General features: G+C 33.4%; 1 protein-coding gene across 2 annotated transcripts in view; it reads left to right on the forward strand.

Annotated features, from left to right (window-relative positions):
* LOC136027249 (zinc finger protein 62-like) overlaps positions 1 to 24,659 on the forward strand; it is a 35,786-nt gene extending 11,127 nt beyond the window's left edge. Inside the window, exons 3-6 of one of the 2 annotated variants that reach the window (XM_065704320.1) lie at positions 4,988 to 5,119; positions 12,327 to 12,497; positions 16,236 to 16,419; positions 19,888 to 24,659. In XM_065704320.1, coding sequence (XP_065560392.1) covers positions 4,988 to 5,119; positions 12,327 to 12,497; positions 16,236 to 16,419; positions 19,888 to 20,103 — 703 coding nt within the window. In that variant the 3' untranslated portion in view covers positions 20,104 to 24,659. The remainder of the gene's footprint in view (positions 1 to 4,987; positions 5,120 to 12,326; positions 12,498 to 16,235; positions 16,420 to 19,887) is intronic. The other variant, XM_065704319.1, reaches the window with a different exon arrangement.
* The last annotated feature ends 205 nt before the right edge of the window (positions 24,660 to 24,864 follow it).

A 24,864-nucleotide genomic window follows, 5' to 3' on the forward strand; every position in this document is an offset into this window, starting at 1 on the left:
TTGCTTGGCCTATTTACAGCTAATCAGAGACACGCAAAGGGGGAAGGGATGTTCTGGTTATTGGCCTTTGGATTTTTCTATGTAGTTTGTCAATATTCCCAAATTGTTTCTTACTTGTAAATGCCTGACACCCCCCCCCCCAAAAAAAAAAGTTATGTGGATCTGCCTGGGCGTGGCTACATAAATTTAAAACAAATTCCAGAATGTAAAAAAAGATACCACTCTACTATATTGTCAGACTACATGGGGCTTCTTAAGGATGAAAATACCTTACAAAGAGATACAGTTTTAATGAGCAGTATGCCTAACACTATTTAATGTTGAAGGTGCAATAAAAATTTTGTAATTAAAATTAACACAAAAAGGCCGATAAAAGACAAGTATTGTCAAGCAACCAGTGGCGTTGTTGTGGGGGGCATTTACCCCTCCCCATAATTTGGAGAGAAAAAATATGTATATAATATATATTATGTATATTATATATTACATATATTATGTAGCCTATATGTATAATATATATTATATAATATATATTATATATATCATAATAAATATTATGCTGGAGCTATGCCTCTAGTAACAGTAATCATTCTCTTAATATTCAATTGATGTGTCAAACAGTTCGTGGTAACAAACTGCAAGTAAGGAGCAACCCGCCTCAATAGTAACTAAAACTAAAAAACGAAATTTTGAAACCAATAGATCCATCAAAAAGTTCGGATTATTATGCTTATTTCAGGTATACAAGTTTAGAGCCTTTTTTCTGCTGTTCTTAGATATTTTTCAAGTATTTCAGTCAGAACTGTCCCAATACTTAAAGAAGCAATGGATAACATAGCGAAAGCAGATAAGCTTGAAGCACTAATTATAAGTCTGGATATTAAGAAACCATTACTACTATATCCATAACATTTAAAACTATGATAAACAAATAATCTCTTTCCTAATTCTTCTTCCATTTATATTTGAAAATAAACTTCAAATAAAATTATGTGGATCTACTCCCTCAAATCTTCTTTTATTTAATCAACACACAAATGACCATGTGGTTTCCCATCTGCAATACTCATTGCTAAAATTTTGGAATTGGGCAGGATGATAAGCTTTGATGATAGGGTAGGATAAGTCTTTAAGTAGTCCCATTTCTAAATTAGGTTCCAAAAGAATCAGAAAATTCTACAAATGAGTACTTGGGATCATCAAAATAACAAGTCCAGTGCATCCCAGGCGATCCCATGCAGTCATAATTGATTTCACCGCTTTTTTTTTATTAGTATGTTATCTCTCGAAAAAACACCGCGAATATAAGGAATATGACCTGATTCATTCAATATATCAGTATTTGTCAGCAGTATAATGTGATCTTTGATTCGGTCTGACATTCCCTGTTTTTGGAAGCGAGCATTCTTTGAATTGTGAAATCTCAGCTTAAATAAATTTTCTGGGTCTTCCACGCTGTGTAGGCACTTTTGCCAATTCTCCTTGTATTTTCTTGGGTTTACCACGTTTTTGAGGATCTTCAACAGCCAATTCCGATCCAGATCCAGCAATTTTGAGTATACTGGGTAGTTCTAAACCTCAACCGTTCGGTAAAGTCCCCGGTAATGTTAAACCTTCCCTTTAGCCTTTGAAGAATCAGTAATTTTATCAAAAATTATCTTTCCAGCGTATGTACCTAATGTAGCTGCACCACTTTTTAGAGCAGCTTTACCTATTGCAGCTGCTAATAGTTAATAAAAATAGGATTAAGCCACCATTTTGAATCAGTTAATAATATGACATAATTATACAGGCATCTTTATTCTTTATTTTTCCTTGCTCAATTTGTTTCTTTTAAGCAATACTTTAACAGGCTCTTTACCAACAATAGTATTTTCTATTTGAATTTGGCAAATTTTTTCTTAAAACATCTGTTTATTTTTGCTTTTTGAAGAGGAGACAAACTAATTGTGTATTTAATGAAGTCAGCTTTTTTTGTTGATTTCAAACCTATCAAGAAGAGATAAGAACGGTAATCTTGGATGAATTGAAGTAGTTATTTGTAAAATAAATCAAAATCACATCCTCTATCTTTATTTTTACATTTTTCAATCTTATTCACCTTTCTTTTATGAAGTAATTGTTTAACAGGTTCTCGTTCATTCACTTTGTATGCGTTGCTCTATATTAATATAAAATTTATTATCAATAACATCCATGATTGCTTTTCCTTCTGAAAGTTTAACGCAGTAAATGTTGTATGAATTAGCAGGTACTCGATCTAATAAAATTTTAATTCCTTTATCAGGAGTTGATCCACTTCAATAAATATTCCATTCATCCTTTGAAACATCAAAGTAAAATAAAGGATACACTGTTTTAAAGTCATTATAACTTGCAATTGTTCCACTATGAACATTTTTATGTTTATATCCTAATTGTAAAAATTGCTGGTAAGCGTTAGAACAATCTTCATTAGCATCACTGATATCATATTTAAAAGCTTCCTGTGTATATTTAGATCCATTTACCGTCACTTCAATTCTATTAGTGTTCATATGGTCAATACTATATTGTTTTGCGTATAACTGTTATCTTTTTGTGATTTCTGTAACACAACAACAATTTTAGTTGTATTATAGCGATCACTGGCTACTCTCAATGTTAATTCTTTATTCATTTTATTATCACGTCTATAGGATTTTACACGCTTCCCATCTTAATTTAAATGTGCTGCCCTTTCCCAATCTAGCCTTCAATTGCCCCGCCTTCTTTGTTAATCCAGCTTTTAGTTGATTCGCTTTGGGTAAACTGGGATTTAATGCTGGTAAAATCCATGATAAATGCATTACATCTACTTTAAAATTTTGAGCTCCATAATTTATAATCATATTGGAAAAATCGTTTCTTTTTAATATAATTTGATGTATAACGTCTCTAAAAACATGATTAATATCTTGACTAAGTCTAAATAATTGTGATAATGATAAATACTTACTAGCCACGTGACTTTCTTTTGTTTTATTCAATATTTTAAATAAACCACTATTAAAAGTGTTGTTCTGTATGTTGTAACTGTTCCACCATCTGCTAAAACAGATGTTAAAGTACTTTCAATCTTGTTTTCTAATTTGAAGGAATCAACGGATTGGGTTTTATATTCATACCGAAACATATTAGTAGCTGCGCTTTGACTATAGTCATCTGAAAATTTTAATAAATTTTTAACAGTAGTCGTTATACCTGCATAATCAATACTTTCAATACATTTTCCATTGATAATATATTCAGCATTTCTGAACAAATTTAATCCATTATTTGTTAAAGTAGCTTCATCCTTATTTCGCATATTCCACAAGGTTCCACGTCTTCTAAAATGATATTATAATTTAATTGTTGAGATACATTCATATTTGGTTGTAGAATCATCAACAACAGGCTTTTCAAATATTTCCCAAATAAGGAGCAACCATTGGATTCACTGTCATTTATATACCGAAAAACTATCAAATAAACTTTAAAAAATTTTCAAACAGTGGAGATGGATCTTCGATTATCACTGAGGGTGCCAATAGGAGCATCACCGAAGATGTGTTTTAAGTAACTTCCCTAAAGTCATTGCATCCAATAGGCCTTTTCTCTGTTCATCAAGATGTTTATTGAAATACCTTGTTATTTGAAATATATCTTTTAGAGATCTCACATCATTTGACTCTCTTTAATTATAATTTATCCAATCTTTTCCATATTCGATCGCTCTATTTAAAAAAAAATAAATAAATTGAATCAAGGTTTAATTATAGCGTTATATATGGAAAGAGTTTCATCTTTTGTATTTTTTATGGACGTCTTAAATAATTGAAAATTGGCAATATTTTTAAAGAAACTAACAATCCCACTACCATACTGTCTTGTCTATAATAATTTTTTCTTATTGATCAACATTTATTATAGATAATTTTATTAAACAATTCCATCAAACTTTTTTTTCAAATCCAAAACATATTCAATATTCTCCATTCAGTTCAATTAACCTACCTAATTGATCAGTTAGATATTTTAGCGCATTGATTTATTTGTTTCTATTAATTGGAAGATATTGCCTTTCTAAGATTTAGATTAAAAGCTGATAAGATATCTCATTAGATAGGTCTCAAATGCATAATAGTTGAATGTTGTTGAGAAGAAAACAAAATATGAATAACTGTATATGTTGCAAACATTTGTTGCCACAATGAAATTTATAGGCTACCTGTTTAGTACCAATGACAGATTTTTCAAAATGTTAAAATTAAAGTCCCTGTCTTTCTCCTTGATATGCCCATTTGAGCATGCAAGACGACCTGCAGTCAGACATACAGAGGGTATCTTAGGTTTGTTTCAGGTGCATTTTCCTAAAAGGAAATTTGTTTCTTTCACTGGGAAAATGCTCCTCAGAATTAAAAGGAACAGTCTGAAACCATCAATAAATGTGCTTTTCAAAGTTTTGCTGGGAAAATTCGAAACTTGTTTTGGCAAGGATTTTTTCTAACTGTCTGTCGCCGCCCATGAAAAGGTGTAACAGATTTTTTGCATGAGAAGGGGACCTCTAAAAAATTTCAGAAGGGTCAATTGCCGATGGACTAAATCTTTGCAATATGTGATTTTAGTGGAAATTAGCATCCCCTACTCCTGCTTATGAGTGCTCGTGTCCAAGATAAGAATGTCAGCTTAGCGAAGAAGGTGCCAACCTATGTTTAGACGTGCATCATCCAAATTCGGGAAAATTGCCTGACACTCTCTCCTATGGTTTCGACTTAGTGCATATATTGCCCTTCCTTAATCCTTAAGCATGGTCTATAAGGAAGAAGTTACAGTGTAGCTCTTTTACTTTTTAAGTTTTTCTCAGTTTTTTTTAAGTTTTTGTTCACGTTTTAATTTTTTTGTTGTTGAAATCCATTCTTTAAAAAATTCTTAATGGAACCTAAAAAATTATCTATTTTTTCCTCTAGCAAAATTTTTCTTTCAGATGTTCGTTGTGTGATCTATGGTGTGGAAAGTCTCATATTTCATATCATCTTGATATTTCTGAGGTAACAAATTCCTTTCCTGTTCTTGGAGATGCTACGAGGTTTCAATGCAAAGAATGCCCGAAAGAAATGCAAGTTAAATTTCTTTTTAATTAAGTTGACAATCATTTTTGTATAATGAACGCGCTATATATTGTTAGTCTAATCTTGAAAATAAAGACTATACAAATAATATTTTACTCTTCGGCCTCATGTTGATGGCTGATCAGTTTAATTTTTCAATTCAGAGTTGCAACTACTAACCAGGAGAGTCAAAAATTCCTTTCTAGTTTAGAATACTTCGTATAACACATGCACTTTTACCTCTTTGAGGGAGTTTAATGATGGTTAATTTTATAGCTAAGAAAAGTGTCATTTCCCTATGACTTCTCTGTGCGAGTTAATGTTGTACCGTTTTGTATAGAAACTTTTTTGTAGGGTGTTTTAAAATTCTCGAATGCTTTGTGGCTAATTGCATACCGTCCGGATTCAAGCAAAAATATCTGATTAAAATCAGTGAGAGAGAAAATTTGTCTGTTTTTTCGTTTCTGAATGCAAAACAGTGTTTACTTGGTACAACCAACTAAAATAGAGCGGGTTTGTTTCACGAGTGTGAATTGTTGCATGTCTCTTCTACTAAATTTATTCAAGGTATGCATGTTTAATAAAAAAAAGTAAAAGATTGAATCAAGAACACCTTATAAATAAGAAAGATGCTCAAAGGTTTTGAGCCATGACAAAATATGAACCTAACAACCAAAAAAAGGGTCCGAGGTTTTATGTACATTTTTAAGTTTGAAGTTTAGAAGTTTAGTCTTTTGGTAAGCTTATTTTACTGTTTTAACGTAATGAAGTTTTTTGTATAATTTATTCTTATTACTAAGACAAAGAGAAGATAGGTTTCAAAATAAAGTTAAAATTATTTTCCATAAAAGTTAATTTATAATTTTTAACAGCGAAAAAGACAAAGTACTCATTAAAAAGAACGATGCTTTTGCAACAGTCAGAATCTTGAAACGGATCTTTATTCTAATTTCGACTGTCATTCCGTCATTATCTCTATAATATGTTAAATTTTTTCCTAGCATGTCGAAAATTATCACAAGAAGGTGGTAAATTGATCATTAAATATATATTTTTAATAACTGTTATTATGTTGTGTTTCAGATTAATTTCAGTATTTCATCCTCACTACAACCACGCTTTCCCCCATCTTGAAAGTGGATCCTTCTTAGACTTCAAGGTATTGCCTATACACGATCTGAATCCATAGTAAATATTTGAAAAGGATTGAAAAAGTCTTGGTCGAAGAATGAAGTGTCTCTTTTTTTGAATTTTGTAAAAATGTAAATCAAACTTCTACACGATTAGGACTGATATATCTCCTTTTTGTTCACACAGGGACACATATGTGGTCAGAGTTGGTTTTAGTCTAATATTTTTTATTTTCCCGCTTCACAGATTAATCCACTAATGATATTGGCTCACAACTGACCTCACAGAATTTGTATGTGTTAATCCCTAAAAGTCTACCTATACTTAACAGCCAGCATATATTTTGAGAAACTTTGAACGAAGTCAGAAGTAAAACTTATGTTTAATTGTATATTCTAACTAACAGTTTGTCAATAAGACTTCTCCGCAATATCTCAAGATCGACTGAGGTTATTAAGTTGAAACTTTTGGGGCTACTAAAATTACTACTTCTGCTCTTATGTTGAAAAATTTTGTCCAACATGTAAATAGTAACCCAAGTTAAGGATTTTTGTGGGAAATACCAAAAAGATGTTAAATATTATTTTCTTTGCCAATGAAAAAGGCTCTGCCAATCAACCGTGTTTCTCTAATGTATGTTTCTCCAACATACAAATAGCAACTCAAACTATGAATTCTTATAGAAACAAAAACTAAAAAGGTATAAGATATTATTATTTTCCATGAAAAAGACTATGTCTACATAAAACGAACAGAAATTTATTCAACACAATTTTTCAACTAAAAGTTTTTAAAAGAAAAGTAAAGAGCTCCATTAAGCCAAAAGCGAGCAGAAATAAAGTCAAATAATCTTCCAAGCGTAAAACTACCACAAATCAATCTTCCAAGCGTAAAACTACCACACATCACCATATAAACGAAACCAAAAACGAACCGAAATTACTAAAAATAGTCGAGTCAAACTCAAAATGAGCAGAAACTAAGATAAGTAGGCTGACGCCCCCAATGCCTTCTATAGACCAGCATATAATTTGCATTTCACTGAAAACTAAACACATTTAAATGTTTTTTCTTTTTTTTTTTGGAAAATTGGTATCTTGGGATATTCTCACATAAAAAAAGATCTTGATAGGTCAGAAGTCTGAGAAAATTCGTTTAAAGCCTTAATTTGGTTTTTGAAAAGGACGTCATGTACTATGTTAGTGCATCATGTAAGCATTTCTTATGATGTCATATAAGCATTTTCTTATATAATGTCATGCATAGCATAAATAAGATTGTTGAGTTTCCAACACATCAGCTATTTGTATAATACGATGTCTGTTGGAAGCTAAAAAAAAAAACGAAAATTTGTAATTGCAGTCGCTATAAATGATGATTCTTTGGACCTAATACATGAACTATCAAACGTGATAAGATGGGAAAATCGACAACCTGAACCATCTATTGTGGCAACACCAATACGGGCAGCTAAAGCGGAGGCCATTGCTAAGTTGTCTGAAGTAATCAAAATCCAAAAATGTGTCAAAAACGAAGGTTAAGAGCAAAGATACGGGTGGTTAAAAGACATGCGACACAAAGCATGTGATTGAAAAAAAAAAAATGAAGAGCAATTACACACGCGGTTGGAAGAACAGGGGTGGCGTGTCAAAAATGAATATGAAGAGAAAAAACACGCCGTTTGAAGACATGCGACACCGAGCATGTGTGCGAGTCAAAAAAAAAAGGTTTGGCGATATATCTTTCATAATGACAAAAGACAGGCCGAGGCAAAAGAAGAGGTTTTGTTCCCACCACCTGAACAATTAAAAGAAACAAAGGTTCGGCGATAAGTCTAATAACGACAAAAGATAAGCCGAGACAAAAGATAAATATTCAATAAAAAAACATAGTTTTACAAAGGCACTACTTCTAATGATATCAAGAAAAGGCTCAAATTGTCTGATTGGTTTCTGTTCGTTTTGAGTTTTAATGTCGCTCCAATTAAAAAAAAAACTTACAAGTTACAAAAACTTTTTTTTTTTATTTAATATTCCCAAGAATCTGGGATCCTGCTTTGTTGAAGAGGAAACTGCTGGTTGGGCTGCTCGGGAAACGAATTGTTGTTGGAATAGCATTGTTGATTTAAATTGATTTCATTATTAGGCCACGTATGTCTTGCAAGGGCCACATTTTTTCATTCCAAGTTGTATTCCTTTCCCTGGGGTGAGACATGCCTGTGGGTGGAAAGGATGGACATAAGAAATTGTGGGGATTATGTGTCGATTTGTTCACTTGGTCACTTGAGGTGCTTGTCAAAGCAAAACATACATCTGAAGAACTAAAAACATCAAATACACAGTTTTTCACTTTGTTCAATAACTCACAGATTGTGTTTCTTATAGGGCCTGGTATATTTGTAGGCACTGAAAGAGGGAATATTAAATTGTTAACATACTGTTTGATTGGTTGACAAGATGTACTTGCGTTATTGGTTACTTTTTCTGAGTCTTTTAAAGCCTGTCGATTCTTTTTTAATTTCAATCGTCGGTTCTGGAACCAAATTACAATTTTTGGCTCACTAACTTAGATAGAATGTGATAACTCAATTCTTCAATTTTTACTGACGTAAATATTCTTCTTAAACTCCGCTTCAAACTCAAATAGTTGCTTCTCTGTGTATTGGGTGCGAAACCCTTTGGAAGGGATTTCCTTTTCTAAAAAAATCAATAAAATAAATGTCATTTATCAATGATTCTGTCTTCAAAAATTAGCAAAAATTGTTTTTATATATGTATGTATGTATTTATGTATATATATATATATATATATATATATATATATATATATATATATATATATATATATATATATATATATATATATATATATATATATATACTAGCTGTTGGGGTGGCGCTTCGCGCCACCCCAACACCTAGTTGGTGGGGGCGCTTCGCGCCCCCCCAAGCCCCCCCGCGCGCGTAAGTCGTTACGCGCCATATTAGTTACGCGCCATTGTAGTTGTGTCCCTATGTCCCACCTGTGAATATATATATATATATATATATATATATATATATATATATATATATATATATATGTTTTTAACTACGTAAAACTTGCGAATATACAACATTCTTTGCTGTCCCATTGTCTGTGCATATAAATAGATTGTTTACCGACTCTTGAAAATGCAACATATAATGGTCCATGGGAAAACAATCCGTATTCAGATCTATACCTCATGATTCTAATGATTGCCCTTGAGCTTTGTTGATGGTGATTGCTAATCTACCATTCCCTGTGTCGCCATCGTCATTTATATATCCCCTTGTGCCCCCCGGCATCCCCTTTGTAGTTTTGTCCCTGTGTCCAGGTCGTCATTTGTGTCCCGGTGTCCCAGTCTGTGATTTCTCTTTGAGTGTCCCGGGCGTCATTTATATTCCATGTGTCCCGGTGTCTCGGTCGTCATTTATATCCCCCTGTGCCCCCCGGCGTCCCCGTTGTAGTTGTGTCCCTGTGTCCCGGTCTTCATTTATATTCCCTGTGTCCCGGTCTGTATATACATTCGTTTTTTAGTTTTGTTTTTCTCCTTTATTTTTTTCCTTTTTTATTTTTTTTCTTTTTTAGTTTATTTAGATTTTTAGATTTTTTAGTTTTTTTATTAGTTTTTATTTTTTTTTCTTTTTAGTTTTTTTGTAGTTTTTACCTTTTTTTTAGTTTTTTTAGTTTTTTTTACTTATATCCTGGTCGTCATTTATACTCCCTGTGTCCCGGTGCTTTGTTGATTGCTAATCGAACATTCCTTTTGTCCCGGTCGCTTTCTCTTTGAGTGTCGTCATTCATATTCCCTATGTGCCGGTGTCCCGGTCGTCATTTGTGTCCCGATGTCCCGGTCTGTAATTTCGTCAGTTGAAAACTTATGATGAAATAAATTTTAATTTTTTCCCTTGTTTTGTTTTTAGTTTTTTTTTATTGGTTTTTACCTTTTTTTAGGTTTTTTAGTTTTTTTCTTTTTTCTTTTTATTTTTTTTTGAAGTTTTTATCTTTTTAGTTTTTTTATTTTTATTTATATTTTTTTAGTTTTCTTTTTCTCCTTTATTTTTCAGTTTTTTCCTTTTTTTAGTTTTTTTTCTTTTTTAGTTCTTTTAGTTTTTACCTTTTTTAGTTTTTTTTAGTTTTTTTAGTTTTTTAGCTTTTTTTATTTATTTTTATTAGTTTTTAGTTTATTTTATGGTTTTTTCCTTTTTTTAGTTTTTTTTTTAGTTTTTTATCTTTTTTTAGTTTTTTTTTTAGTTTTTAAGCTTTTTTAGATTTTTTTATTTTGTTTTCTTTTTTTTTTTGTAGTTTTTACCTTCTTTAGATTTTTGCTTCTTTTATTTTTTTAGCTTTTTTAGTTTTTTTTCGTTTTTTCTTTTTAGTTTTTTTGTAGTTTTTATCTTTTTTATTTTTTTGTATTTTTATTCATATTTTTTTAGTTTTCTTTTTCTCTTTTATTTTTCTGTCTTTTCCTTTTTTTAGTTTTTTTCTTTTTTAGTTTTTAGTTTTTTTTTTAGTTTTTTACCTTTTTTAGTTTTTTTAGTTTTTTAGATTTTTTAGTTTTTTTATTAGTTTTAGTTTTTTTTGTAGTTTTTGCCTTTTTTTAGTTTTTTCAGTTTTTTTTAGTTTTTAGTTTTTTACCTTTTTTTTAGTTTTTTTTAGTTTTTTAGCTTTTTTAGTTTTTTTTTCTTTTTAGTTTTTTTTGTAGTTTTTACCTTTTTTATTTTTTTTTCTTATTTTGTATTAGTGTGAAATAATTCAGACGTCATATGCGGACAAACATGACGTCACCTGATCCACAGATCCACACACAGACAACTTATTTTTATATATATATAGATATATATATATATATATATATATATATATATATATATATATATATATATATATATATATATATATATATATACATATATATATATATATATATATATATATATATGCTGTTTGACCTATGTGATTGTATGGATGAGTAGGGTTAAGGCCTCATTCAAGTGCTGATCTATATTAATCACTAATTTAGGAGAACAGTCTTCCTTTTCTCCTTCTGCCTTTTTTTTAATGTGTTTGTGCTGTTGCATTGGTGATTTCTCTATATATATATTATATATATATATATATATATATATATATATATATATATATATATATATATATATATATATATATATATATATATATATATATATATATATATATATATATATATATATATATATATATATATATATATATATATATTATGTTCTCACCATTAAATTTATTTCTCCCAAATAAAACGAAAAATGACCCGTTCATAAGATTGGGCTCATTTTTCAAAAATCGTACCAAATTAAGCAAACCCAAGCCACATAAAAAGAACCTAAAATGTTTTTTTATCCTTGCGTAAAAAACATCTTAAAGTGTTTTATGTTTTTACTACAACTAACTGTGGCACCAAGCTGTATGAGACCAACGCAGCTACGTATGCTCCCCCGCCATTCTAATCTATTCAAAGCCTCCCTCTTTACACCCTCCCAAGAAGTTTCCGTTTCCCTAAAATCTTTCCTTGTGACCTCCTTCCACCCCATTCGGGGAAGATCTACTTTTCGTTTGGCCCTTCAAGACCGAACTGTATGTTTCTACCGTATATACTATTTCTAAGCTTTATGTTTCTACTATCTAAAACATTGCATTGTTTTTCAGTAAAGCCGCTAGTTTAGCATAATCCCATAAATACTATCAGTCGTTTGGTTATCGCTAATTTTACTACTAAATGTTATGCAGCCTGAAAAACAACTCCACATTTGGGTAAAAAAAATAACAATAATCTGTAGTAATTTTACTTTCTCGAGGGATGCTATTCAGCTAACCATTTGTTGTTGTACTGTATTGTAAGTGAAGGGTGAAGTATTTTGCCCCAAAGTATAACCGATTGTTCTCTAAAAGTGCTCTTTATACTCACGATTGGGACAATTATATATAGAACTTAGTTTTTAGTCATAAAAAAATTTGGCCTGTACAATCTATTTCTACCAGAAACCAAATTTGTCTTAACATCAGTATTTCTTTCCATTTTAGGCTTAAGAACGCCAATGAGTTTATTCGACATTGTCATTCTGCCCATGGAACCAATGACTCCATATTTCAGTGTGAAAAATGTCCAGAAATATTTGGAGTTCTTCGGAAATTTCAGCAGCATGACAAGATAGCGCATTTTGATCCACATGACTGCAGGAAATGCGGTCGAAGGTGAATAGCCTACATTTATTTGCATTTATTTTCTTATATCCTTTCATTTTTTATCATTTTCTTTGTTAATTTTACGCATCTTACTTTTTTCTATTTACTGATAAAAAGGGTTTAAGCTTTTTTAAAGTTTGCGTGTCCTCGATAGTTGTACACTGGTCCAACCATTAGGGTGGGGGGGGTGACAGGTTTGTTTTCTCTGGGAAGGAGGGGGTCAAAATTCGAACAACTGCATATTTAGACCACTGTTTGACCATTTTTCTTGGGTCATTTGGAGTAATCTTAGAGAATCCTCCCTCCTCCTGAGAGCAAAAGTAGAGGGGGATCAGTTTAGGGGCTGGATGGGGGCCCATGTCCTCGTGTAATTCCTAGATTTGAAGAAAAACTTCTTTTGTGTCGAAAAAAAAATTGCGCTTCCCCCTATGTTTTCCCAAATTGGTGCCTGTGGAATTCTATTGAGTATTCGGTGTATCTGAGGATTCCTCAAGCTGCTGATAGATGTTTCCTATGTAGAAATAGAAATCAGCAGGTGTGCAAAAAGTTCCAAAGCTGCCAGTAGCAGAACTCCAAAAGCTGCCGACACTTAGCAGCACAACTTCGGTTATGACAGCTTTCCTTTGAGCAGAAATTGATTTTGTATGTAAAATTTGCAGAAAAGTAACAAACGTAACTTAGCATACATTGCAGTTAGAAATGTCAATAGTTTTCTGAATCACAATTAACTATGTAATAAGCCGTAACAATTTAACTAGCCATAAATATCACACTCCATAATTTTATTTGTACCATTTTAAGAAAAGTACTGTATCATATTTACTCTAATACTGTTAGTGGAGTATAATATTCAAAGTCTGAACTTTGATTTTCAGGGAGAACAATATTTATTGGTAGTCATTTGCACTATCAAGCTGCGATATTAGTTTTGCACTAATCTAATCCCTAAAACAAACAGAAAATTGCTGCTACATTGTAGTGTGGCTGTTTTAGGCTTCCAATCATCCACGTTCCAGCTTTCCCATCACCTGCTTTAACTGTATATACACCTTGAAAGCTACCAGCCCTTTTACGATTCTTCCAACTGACATATAAATATTTTCGAGAGAATTCGGCCATTTTTGCGAGATTTAGACAAATATTCACTTTCAGTTGGAAAGAAATAGAATAAGTAAAAACTTGTCCACAAGAATATGGATAACAACGACTTAAAAGTAAATTTTCACATAGCGACATTGAAACTCAATGAGTTTTTAGTTTGAACAAGTTTTAAAAAGCAGCAGCATGAGAAGAGATACATCTCTTTTTGCAGAAGAGGAAGAGATGCATACTTCATTTAATTTTTTTTTTTGTTTTTTTTTTTTAAGATCAAGACACTTTGTATAGAAGGAGTTGTTGTACAAAACTTCGAAAAGGGCTCATTCGATTGAAAATTGAAAGGAGTAGTGTCCTTTTTAAGAGTCAAAAGTGATCGGAGGGTAACCAACCCTCCGATGCCCATCGTTTCCCCAAACACATCTAATCGAAATTGAGATAGCTAATTTGCTCAACGTTGGTGAAAGATCCGTAAAATTATTTCTTTGAGGATGACAACCCGTCTAGGAATTCTGGCAAATTTCCTCTGGAAAGTTCACCCCTTGGAAACTTCTGTCTTCGTAGAAAATTCTCTCCGTGTAAAATTCCCTCAGCCGAAAATTCGTCCTCCCCTCCCCACCCGAAAAAGTATGCATACTTCCCAATAACAAATTCTATACGTAAACATTGGGCTAATTTTATATCTTAAAGACGTTTCTCTAGGGGCTGTGGGGATCATGCTATCTCCAAAGACATAGTTACCGGGCCTTTCCACTATGCTGAACAAAATAGCTGTCTCAAAATTTGGTCGGATGATTTTGGGAAAGAAGTGGCATGGTAAGAGGCTGGGGGCCTAGTTAATCTCCAGTTTTTTTGGTCACTTAAAAGAGGCCCTAGAACTTTTCATTTCCGTTAGAATGAGTCCTTTCCCAAAGTTCTAGACCCAATAGATTGATACAATCACCCCTGGAAAAAAACACGCATCCGTGATCTATCTTCTGGCAAAAAATACAAAATTTCACATTTTTTCAGCTATGAGCTTAAAATCCCTACATCGAACTCTCTGGTACATTGAATCTGATGGTGAGATTTTTATTAATATTCTATGATTTTAGGGGGTATTTCTCCTTTTTTCGAAAATCGTGCAGATTTTTGCAGGCTCATAACTTTTGACGGATAACATTAAACTTAATGCAACTTATATGTTTGAAATCAGCATAAAAATCAGATTCATTTGATATATCTTTTGGTATCAAAATTCTGTTTTTTTTAGTTTCGGTTACTATTGAGCCGGCTCGCTCCTTACTTACAGTTTATTACCACGAATTGTTTGGTTTCTGTTCGTTTTGTGTTTGATTCATTTATTTATGGTGATTTGTGGCAGTTTTAAGCTCGGAAAATTATTTGAATTTATTTCTACTTATTTTTGGCTTAACGAGGCTCTTTACTGTTCTTTGATAAACTTATTTTGTGGGAAAAGTTTTTTAATTAATTTCTATTTATTTTTTATTGACATAATTAGTTTCATTGTCACTTTAAAAACAAATTGGGCTATGTATTTGCACATTAGGAGAAAGGCGTAAAATATAGCGGGTCTGCGTGTAAAATGTGTTAGGTACACTTATTCTGCATATTATGAAGTAAGAAAAATTTTCTGACTTCAAACTCTCCAAATTCGTTAAACTCACCCCCCCCCCTTATGTGCAAATATATAGCCCAATTTATATATTTTCCATCAATTCTGTCACTCGTCTTTGTCTTGTTTCGCGCTAAGCTGAAAAAAACTGACGAAGAACCCGGTTTGTTCTCAAGTTTTACACAGCGAGAACTTGAGTGAGTGACGTGTAATACACAAGTATCAAATTCCTTCCCCTTGCGGAAAAAAAACTCGAATAAAATTTGAAAATATGGAAAGCTTTATTTTCCGCGTGGGAGGGGGGGGGGATAAACGCCGGTCTTATTTAATTTTTATGGCGGGTTTGTTTTTATACCTTCCTATTTTTGTATCAATATTTTTTACATCTTTTTAACTTCAGCTGATTTGTTAGAACTTTAACCCTGCTAGATTTTAGGTTAAATTTATTACCATTTCCACTGCCTGCCTATTACGCTTGATTGTCGAGGTTCCCTTTAAATTGCTGGTATTTCTTTGTTCCTAAGTTTATCGAAGTAACCTATTATGCGCCCCCCGCTAAGGAAAGTCCTGGATCCGCCCCTGAGTTACTTGAGATCTACTGGAAACGTTTGTGACATTTATTTTAAAGCTACATTTCACTAAACTAAGTTGCTTTATATTTCATAAAATTAGAATTATATATTATGATGTGTAAATGTACATCAAATGTCATTGAGCAGGTGGTTAATCATTTTCTGGGCGGGTGGGGGCTGGTGTGCTTGGCAGATGCCTCAAAGAGTGTTTTTCAATGCCAAAATACCCTGACTCTTTTTGAGCTTTCAGATAAATATAGAATTAGTTCTAGGAAAGGGATGCAAAAAATAATTTCTAATCCCTCTTGATTTCCGGAAATATGTCTTGTCTCCGCCTATATTATGAATTTCTCTCTCCCTCTCTTTCTCTCTCTCTCTCTCTCTCACACGTATCTATCACTTTTTCTTATGTATTTAAATCGTTGGTAAACTTTTTGATTTTATGTACGTCTATATTTTCTTTAGAATAACAAGCTACACAATGACTTTCCGCCATGCATGCGCCTCTAGCTCCCGTACCTGTGATGTGTGTGGTAAAGAGATGGGATCGAAGGCAATTTTAAGAAGGCATATCAAGCAGGTCCATTCTCCTCGTCTATTTCACTGTGAGCTCTGCACAGAAAGCTTCAAGGATTCCAGATTATTAATGGCAAGCTCTTTTTTCTCTTCTTTCTTCTTTACATCACCTCTAATCCATATTTATTGGTCTAGAGGAACATTTCAGGTCTGAACCTGAGAGAAGCTAGGTTGATGAAAACGCGAAAAAGGTATTTTTTTCAAATCTATATCTTTGTCAGTATCTGCAACTGAGATGCGTTTTTATTGGACAGTTAAGTAAGAGGATCCTGGGGTTCGTGGTATATCCTAGCATAAAGGTGAAACCCTCCTCTCCCCCTCCCTCTGAGCTCGGGTAAGGTACCAACTGTTTTATTCGTTAAGTTTTGTACTTAAGATTTACTAACTAATCTTTTCATCATTTCAGCCAACTTCCGTACGAACGTGATAAGTAAAAGTAGAAGAAGATCAAACGTGATTTTAGGCCTTTTACTGAATATACCAAATCAGGAAGTGACGACATGAATGACGCCAAAACAGCCCGTAAATTTTTTGGAACTCTTTTATGACGAAAGAAGAGTATTATTCTCTCAAATAGACTTTCACTAAAGCTTCTCTATCTGCTGAATCAAATGCCTGTTCGTAATCTATAAAAACTGCGGACTAAAAGTGTCTGACGATATTTCTAAGCTATTAATCTAAGAGTGAACATTTCGTTGACGTACCCCTTCCCCCCTAAAACCTCATTGTTCGTCTCTTAACACTATCTACAGCGTTTCTTAAATAGGATTGATCATTAATAATACTCATAATATATCCCAAATATCTCTGTTTAAAGCAAGGTCTTAGTGATGCTTTTTTTTTCGATTACTTCCCTAAAAGATTTTGATAAACCTTTTATTGTCGACTTACAGTTTGCCTCATCAAAAAGAACTGAAGTATCTGGATTTTCAAATAGGTGGAGAGCCAGAGCTCTCCTTTGTTCCTCGACGTTTACTCCATTTAAACAAACAATGTAGTTAAAGTATGCGTCCTGCCAAAGAAGCTCAACCGGTAAGGAAAAAACATAATAAGTGGTTTAGAGCACTTTTTGCTAGAAACATATCTGGAATTGATACCAACACGGACTCCCTGAAATGACTGCCTCCATCAGATCCCCATTTAGTTACTTTATGAGAAGGTTAAAAAGGCATAGAAAAAACTCAAATATCTTGACCCCAGCCAGGTGTCGGTCACTCATTTCGGTTAGTGACAGTCTGAGTCGTTTCTTGTCCTCCTGCAATAGCTTTTGTAATTTCAAACTTTTCAGTAAAAAAAAAAAAAGAAAAAATGGCTAACTTAGGCACTGCCTAGTTTCAGTCGTAGTTCCCAGTCAAAGACAAGCCTAGTCATTAAAGTTAAAATCAGTTTTCATAACTCCGGCAAGTCTTAATGATCACATGAACAAACAGATCATGAACGAACTGCAAGTAAGGAGCGGTTCGGTCCAATAGTAACCGAAAACCCCAAAAAAGATAAAATAAAAAGTTTTCATACAATTTCTAGGCCAATCGAAAGAATTTAGCCCTTGTTTGATCACCCTTTTCTACAAGAGGGACCAATTTCAAAGGGAGGAATCCTTGAATAATTTTCTATACATCTTTTCAACTATTCTGAAAAAAATTGCTACCTTGAAATGTTGATCAGAAGTCCTAAGGGTTAAAAGAAGGACTGGCTATCAAAAAAGGCTCTAGGATGGAATAGTAGCTTCTAGTGATCGTTGACTAGGTGATGATGTCTAAATTTTGCCAAGGGTATTTTATAGAAACGACGCGCGTAGCAGATCGTCCGCTATTTCACGTCAGCTGCTTGGGAGATTGAGTTAAAACTTCCAAGGGCGGTTGGATGTCTATTGGACCTAGGATTCTGTATTAAGGGAGGCAGCAGAGGTAAACCGAAAGACTATGTGTATCCAGTCATTGAAATAAGAAGGGCGAAATCATTCTCATTTGTAAAGACCATCCCTGTTATATTATTATATTGTAATTTGGTTAACATTTAATTAGTTAGAGGTAAACTTTGAGTCAGAACTAAGAAGTTTAAAATTGACAGAACTCCCTGCTCCTAGTAAGGTTTAAGGTAGCTAAGAGGTGTATTTTTAATACAGTTTCAATAACATGCTTCGAATTGCTAGTCAGAATCGAGAGAATTTAAGATGGACAGAACACCGTATTTCAAATAAGCAAGCAAATAAATTTCTTGAAGCTGTATCTTACCCTGCTATTATCACTCAACCCCAGCCCCCCAAAACACCAAAAACGTATTAAAAGAAATAAAATATAAAAGTAAATCCTATAGGAAATATTTAAAAAAAAAAACTTTATTTTCAACTGAAAGTAAGGAGCGCAATTAAAACTTAAAATGAACAGAAATTGCTCCAAATATGAGGGAAGCTACCCCTCCCCAACACCTTGGTTGTTACGCTAAAGCTTTTCAATGCTTTCAATGACCTTGTTATTCCAAATAACGGGCCCTTGTTTTTCAGTAGTCGTTCTTATTCAGGACGAAATTTGCATGTTTAGTTCAGATTTTTGGTGAATAATGATTTAGATGAATAAGCTCTTGACACTGTTTTTACTGTAGAATTTTGTGTGGACGAAGAGGAGCCTTATTACTCATATGGATTGAAATTTTGTGTGACTCTCAATCTTCTACGCTACACCTCTATGTTAGGATTCCTTGATTATTTAATGCATTGTATGCACATGTTTAAACACATTGCAAGATTTTAAATAGTAGGGAAAGAGAAATATTGTCATCTAAAATTGCTGAATACAAAGCTCCTGGTAGAACTCGTGACCACTCCTCCTAAAAAAAATTTTCTGTTGAGGCTCATGATGGCCACTGTGCCTTTTCCATCTCTTTTTCATTATAGATGTGAACATAATACTTGTGTTACATAGAGAGAGAGAAAGAGACACTTAATTCCCCTCGAAAGGCTCCGCGGCTAAATATATAAATATAGAGAAAAATATTACTGCAATAGGCGGGGGGGGGGGCATTATTATGCGCACTTACACATCATTGTGTAGAATTTTATGAAACATAAAACAAATTAGTTTAGTGAAACGAAGCTTCAAATTGACCTTCGGAAAACTTTTTCTGCAATAAGAAGGGAGGTATCAGCTGAATCACCCTTATTCAGGCTTAATCTAAATGTAGGGAGATAATAGGCTAATTTTAACCCTCTTCACCCTACCCATACCTCTTCCTGTGTTTATCTGAAGGCCCGGAGAGATTTTGACCATTCGGGTATTAAAACGTGCTCATTTGCGCGTCTGCCCTCCCCTGTGCATATATTATCACCCGCCACCCCTCCTTCATAATTAGTTTATGTACAGTTATACGTTTTTCTGTCCTTTCTATTTGTCTCCATTTCCACCGGTCCCTGTTAGTTGGATGGTCTCTGGAATCACTACATGCAAATACTGTTACCATTGTTTGATTTTAAAGGTCCAGCAAGTGTATATTATCTACAGTAAGTCTAAAGTCTATATCGGTTTTGTATAATTCACCGTTTCAGGATCACATTAACGTTCACAAAGGAGTGAAGCCATACAAGTGTCTTATTTGCGGTTCCCAACATTCCTCAAAAGCCGCATTGGCAATGCACCTTCGAAGTCGTCACGATTCTACAATACGAAAAATGAAGGAGTCTTGTCTGGATAAAAGCATGTGGCATCTACCCCTGAAGCCAGATTTTGCAGCATCTGAGAAAAAAAAATTTGTAGAGGGATAATCCACTTAAAGCCTAGCTAATGATCTGTTCCAAGAAACTTTTCAAGCCTTCTATTATAGGTTTTAAATTGTCCATTTTACCCTGTGTGTTTGTGAGATTCGTCGACATCATTGAAAATAGGTTAATTTTGACTCAATTCTCTTAAAATAAACTCTGGACTTGATCAATCTACTACTAAAACGCTGTCCATTTCTTTGCTTTATGAAATGAAAAAAGTTTTGTTTCGAAAGAAAAAATTTATTCTTTGGTAACTGATGTGTCTTTTGGTGCTTAACCAAACATCAAAATTGAAATTGAATTGCCTTTAGTTCATTTGAACAGAAGTCGGTTTTAAAATTTTTAACCGAATTATCCAACCTTTTTGAACGTTTTAGTGAAAAGAGCAAGAAAGAGAAATGTTATTTGTCATGTGATTTCTTAAATATCAGTAAAGACGTGCTCGGGGGAGATGGGGTGGGCTGTCGTCCTGAACTGACCCACACATGAAGTAAATGAGTTTATAACTTTCTACCCAAGTGTTACATTTTTTGGCAAAAGGGGACTTAATTTAAACCTTGACATCCTCCCCCTCCTCTCCATAACAAGATCCGTGGATCCTGTTAAAAGTAAGCCGAATTTTTTGTAGTTTTGTACTAAATGATCTCGATTATACCTCTTACACATACCTATTGAAAGGGAGACGAAATGATGTTTACGATGATATCTTAAATATAAGACAACGTTATACTTATGATTTAATTGTGTGATCTCGACAATACCGATTTTTATAAATTAATTTTACTCAGTTAGCTTGTATTAGACCTTTTATTTCAGTGGCTAAATCGTTTCTTTTTTTTCTTTATATAGATTTTTCTTTATATATTTTCTTTATATGTATTTTTTTTCTATATTCTTTATAGTTTTTTTTTTTTGTCAGATATTTCCGTTGCGTAAACTGTTAATATAGTCTCTTCTTTTTTCTCATCTATTCGAAGTGCCTCTATTTTTGTGTGTGATGTAGTTACAAATTACTAGGCTTAATGCCGTTTGGAAAATTTTTTTTATAATATTTTTGACCGTTTGTATTATCAGCGCTTTGTGCACATTGAATTGATCTCAATGTTCTCTTTTTTTTTTGTCAGTCAATCCTATGCCTCCATTGCTTGCTACTTGCCTAATTAGATACCATCACAGTAAAATCTAGTTTCCGAGGCATCCCCTTTGTAATGAAGCTATCTGTCGCACTTAATTAAGAAGATTTTTCAAAGCCGTCTCCAGGGGGAGGGGTTACAGAGTTTGAACCTCCTCCTTCTCCTTCCCTCCCAAACTTATTTTTCCAGTTCGTAAAAACGTTGCAAAATGCATATAAACAAATATTTGTAGTGTTTTTAAAGTTTTTTTTTTGTGTGTGAACCAAACAAAAATCTTGAATGCACCTTTTTGCGTTTTGTTTGAACTAAGTTCTTCTTTTAAATTGTTATACTGTTTTGCTATCCCCGAAGTAGGTCGACTGGCTAGTTCATCGACGGACTGGCCGAAATAGCTTATTAATGTAAAATATAATATTTTTTAGTTAGCATTTAGATGAAGTTACCCTCTTACGATGTGCCATATTTGGTTAGGATTCTCTTGTAATTTATTCTGATATTAAATGGTTTAACCAAAACGGGAGCTCCTGGGTAACCTGTACACATAAAGAGTTTTTTTTTTATTCTCCTTTATTTACCGATATGGAAAAAAAATTGTTCTCTCGTCGAGAAAGGCAACACGAAAATTTTCAGTTTGTACCTTTTCTAAGTCATTAAAAATGAAAAATTTGAGGAAATGAATAAGTAGGCTCAATCCTCAGCTGCACAACTCACATTATTTACAATTTTTTTTTTTCTACTGAAAAGGCTACTTTCATATCTCAGTTCTATAACTCCTTTTGTGCTTTTAGTTTTTATGTGCTTTTAGTTTTTATTCAAATGTTCCTATCTTTTACTTTTTCTAGTCTAAATTAGTTAAATACTTGATGCTCTGTTTTTATACCTCTGTGTCTATTCTAGTCTTCAAATTATGTACGCTTTTCTATTTCCTTTGTAAGAAAAGGAAAATTGACCTCTTTCACGTAGATACGATTTCTTCATAATTGAAGATTTCTTTCGTACGGAAATCCGGAACTAGTTGAATGTTGAATGTGCTAGTTGAATGTGCACGGATGTGCAGAATGGAGCTTATGGTGAGCTGGAAACTCAAATCACCAAAACGGTTCCAGCCTGACGAAAAAACTCGAACAAATATCTTTTTAGTACTTTTTTTTTATAAATTACGTGTTTATTCATTCCCGTGGACTTGACATGGGATCAACATCTATATAGCAGTTCATCCCTTACGTTCGAGAACACGTCCACAAGGTGCATATCAGGTTTTCCCGTCTGAAGTTCGTTTAAAGACGTTTTCATTTAATTTAAATAACATGGAGTCAAACTCCAAGCAAAAACCAAACAAATTTAATGGACAAAACCCTTTATTTAAGATAAAAAAGCAGTAGTTTTAGAAATGAAATTTCCAACAAGTAGTCAAACCTTATTCGCAAGAAGTATTGCACATCATGCCAAATTGGAAGAACTGTCAACTAATATTATAAGCAATGAGTTTCAAAATTGGTAAGGGGTCTGGTGGTTATAGATTTACAAAATCTTATAAATCCAAAGTTTTAAGATACATAAGTGTTTTTGGAGGGGGAGGCCTGGGGCTAGTTGAGTAGCAACATTACTCATATGGCCCTATTCGCAATCTGAGATTTCACAAGGCTTCCCGACGGTCGTATGGTGGCAGCTAATGAAACTTTGCATCCGGGAGTGCACGCCGTCCATCGAATTATTAGTTCGCGGGATGCCCTGGGAACATCGATTGCGCTCATTCCGTAGCTCAGGAGAAAATGGGGGGAGGTGTGACCCTTCAGTTTCTTCTTAGGTAACCTATATAGATGTCTTCAAAATTGTTTGCTATCCTGGCAAAATCTCCCCCAATTACCTCTTAGAGATCTTCAAAGGCTGAAATAGCATCGCTAATTGGAAGGAATGCCAGATCTGCTCTTATTCAAACCTGCAGCGAGAACTCTGATTTACTCTTATACCCCTCCTGGTCCCCGAACGCCTGAACCTTCTGAAGGAAACTTTTCAAATAACGAGAAAATACATTGCATATATGTCCGAAAACGCTAATTAACTATTAATCAGTTGTTACTTTGCATAAACAATTGGTTAAGGGGATGTTTATACCTTAAAGGATCACCCTATCTCGTCTATTTTAAACTTTTGTAGTTTGCGGGACCAAGGTATTGGAGTTGATTGGGTGGTCTTGCTGTAACTTGTAAAGCTTGGATAATAGATCCGAGTAAGCGACATAAACAAAAAGCCGACATCTACTTTCCCAGTAATCTTAGAAATTTCCTCCTACTTCTCCCGTTTTGTGCTGGAGATTGAGATATTCAGTTTTAATGAAGCTTACGTAATTAGGAAGGGTTATTTTTTTATATTTTTTTTGGTTGAAAGAAGCAGAAATTTCTTTTTAAAGTTCTGGAAAGGACAGTCCCTAAGAAATTTATGCGATACTTGTTAGAAAAACCCTAAAAGTCAGCCCAAAAGAAATATTATTTCAGCACTTTGGTAGCTTTTGGGATTGTATGCAATGCTACCTGCTTTGATTGAAAGCTTTGCCAACATAGGGAACATAAATTTTTCTCTCTTTTCAAACAAATTTCATAGTCAAACCACAGATTCTCAATAGCCCTTTACGATGGCTAGTCTACTGGGAGAATTCGCTTATGGGCCCTTTGTCTTTGAGACGGCCAGCTGACGCTTTAGTCGCTAAATGATCTGAGGCTTCAACTCCTGATATCCTACGTTTTTTGCGGTAAACAAGTCATTTAGGTCACCTTTTTGGAATGCTAGAATCTAATACAAAGTCAGGATATTTGTGTAGACTGTTAGTTATTATTGTATTAAGGTCCATCTACTTAGATAAGTCTAGAATGTCATGCATTTATGCTTAACATATATTAGTATTTTGTACACTGTTTTCTGCATACTAAACATTTAGTGTTTATGCATGGATGACGGTCCCTTTTCTTCTGATATATTGTTGGTTGAAAGCTTGCAAAACGTTTCATTAAATATTCTCCATGCTTCAGGCTGTTTGTGATGAAATTGTCTCTACAATGCGTAGTTAGCATAGGAATTTGAGAGGATAACTACTTTCACCATCTCCCCCCCCCCCCATCTCTTCTCCTATACACAGTCTTATTAAGATTTTGGTTCTTCTTTGAGTGTAAATAAATGAAAATTCTCTTTTGGCTCACCCTACATTGTGCTGTACTGAATAAAGTTGGTTTACGGTTGATTTTGCGAATTTTTTTTTTTTTTACTGTCATTGAATTATTTGATTGTGCCAACTAGTTTTAAAATTGCAACTCAGATCTCGGCTAGCCGTGTAGAATCAGTTCTTGGTATTAGTTTGAAGTGTGTCCCAAGATGTGTAATGTTGTAACATACTTGAATTTATAGTAAATAAAATTTGTTTAGTCAATGAAACTGTTTCGAAGTTAATATTTCTAGATTTTCAAGGTCAGAATTGTGTCAACGCTTCGAAAACCTTGTATGTCAGTGTTAAAAATGGAACGAATTAACATAGATCAAAATCGTATGTATTTAGTAGTCAAATTCGCTAGATTCTGAAGATTTCAAATTTGATGAAGAGGGCTTAGGCTTAGTAAATCGTGGGTCTGGTCACAAAAGA

Source organism: Artemia franciscana, chromosome 5 (genome assembly GCF_032884065.1).
Source record: "Artemia franciscana chromosome 5, ASM3288406v1, whole genome shotgun sequence".
Taxonomy (NCBI): domain Eukaryota; kingdom Metazoa; phylum Arthropoda; class Branchiopoda; order Anostraca; family Artemiidae; genus Artemia; species Artemia franciscana.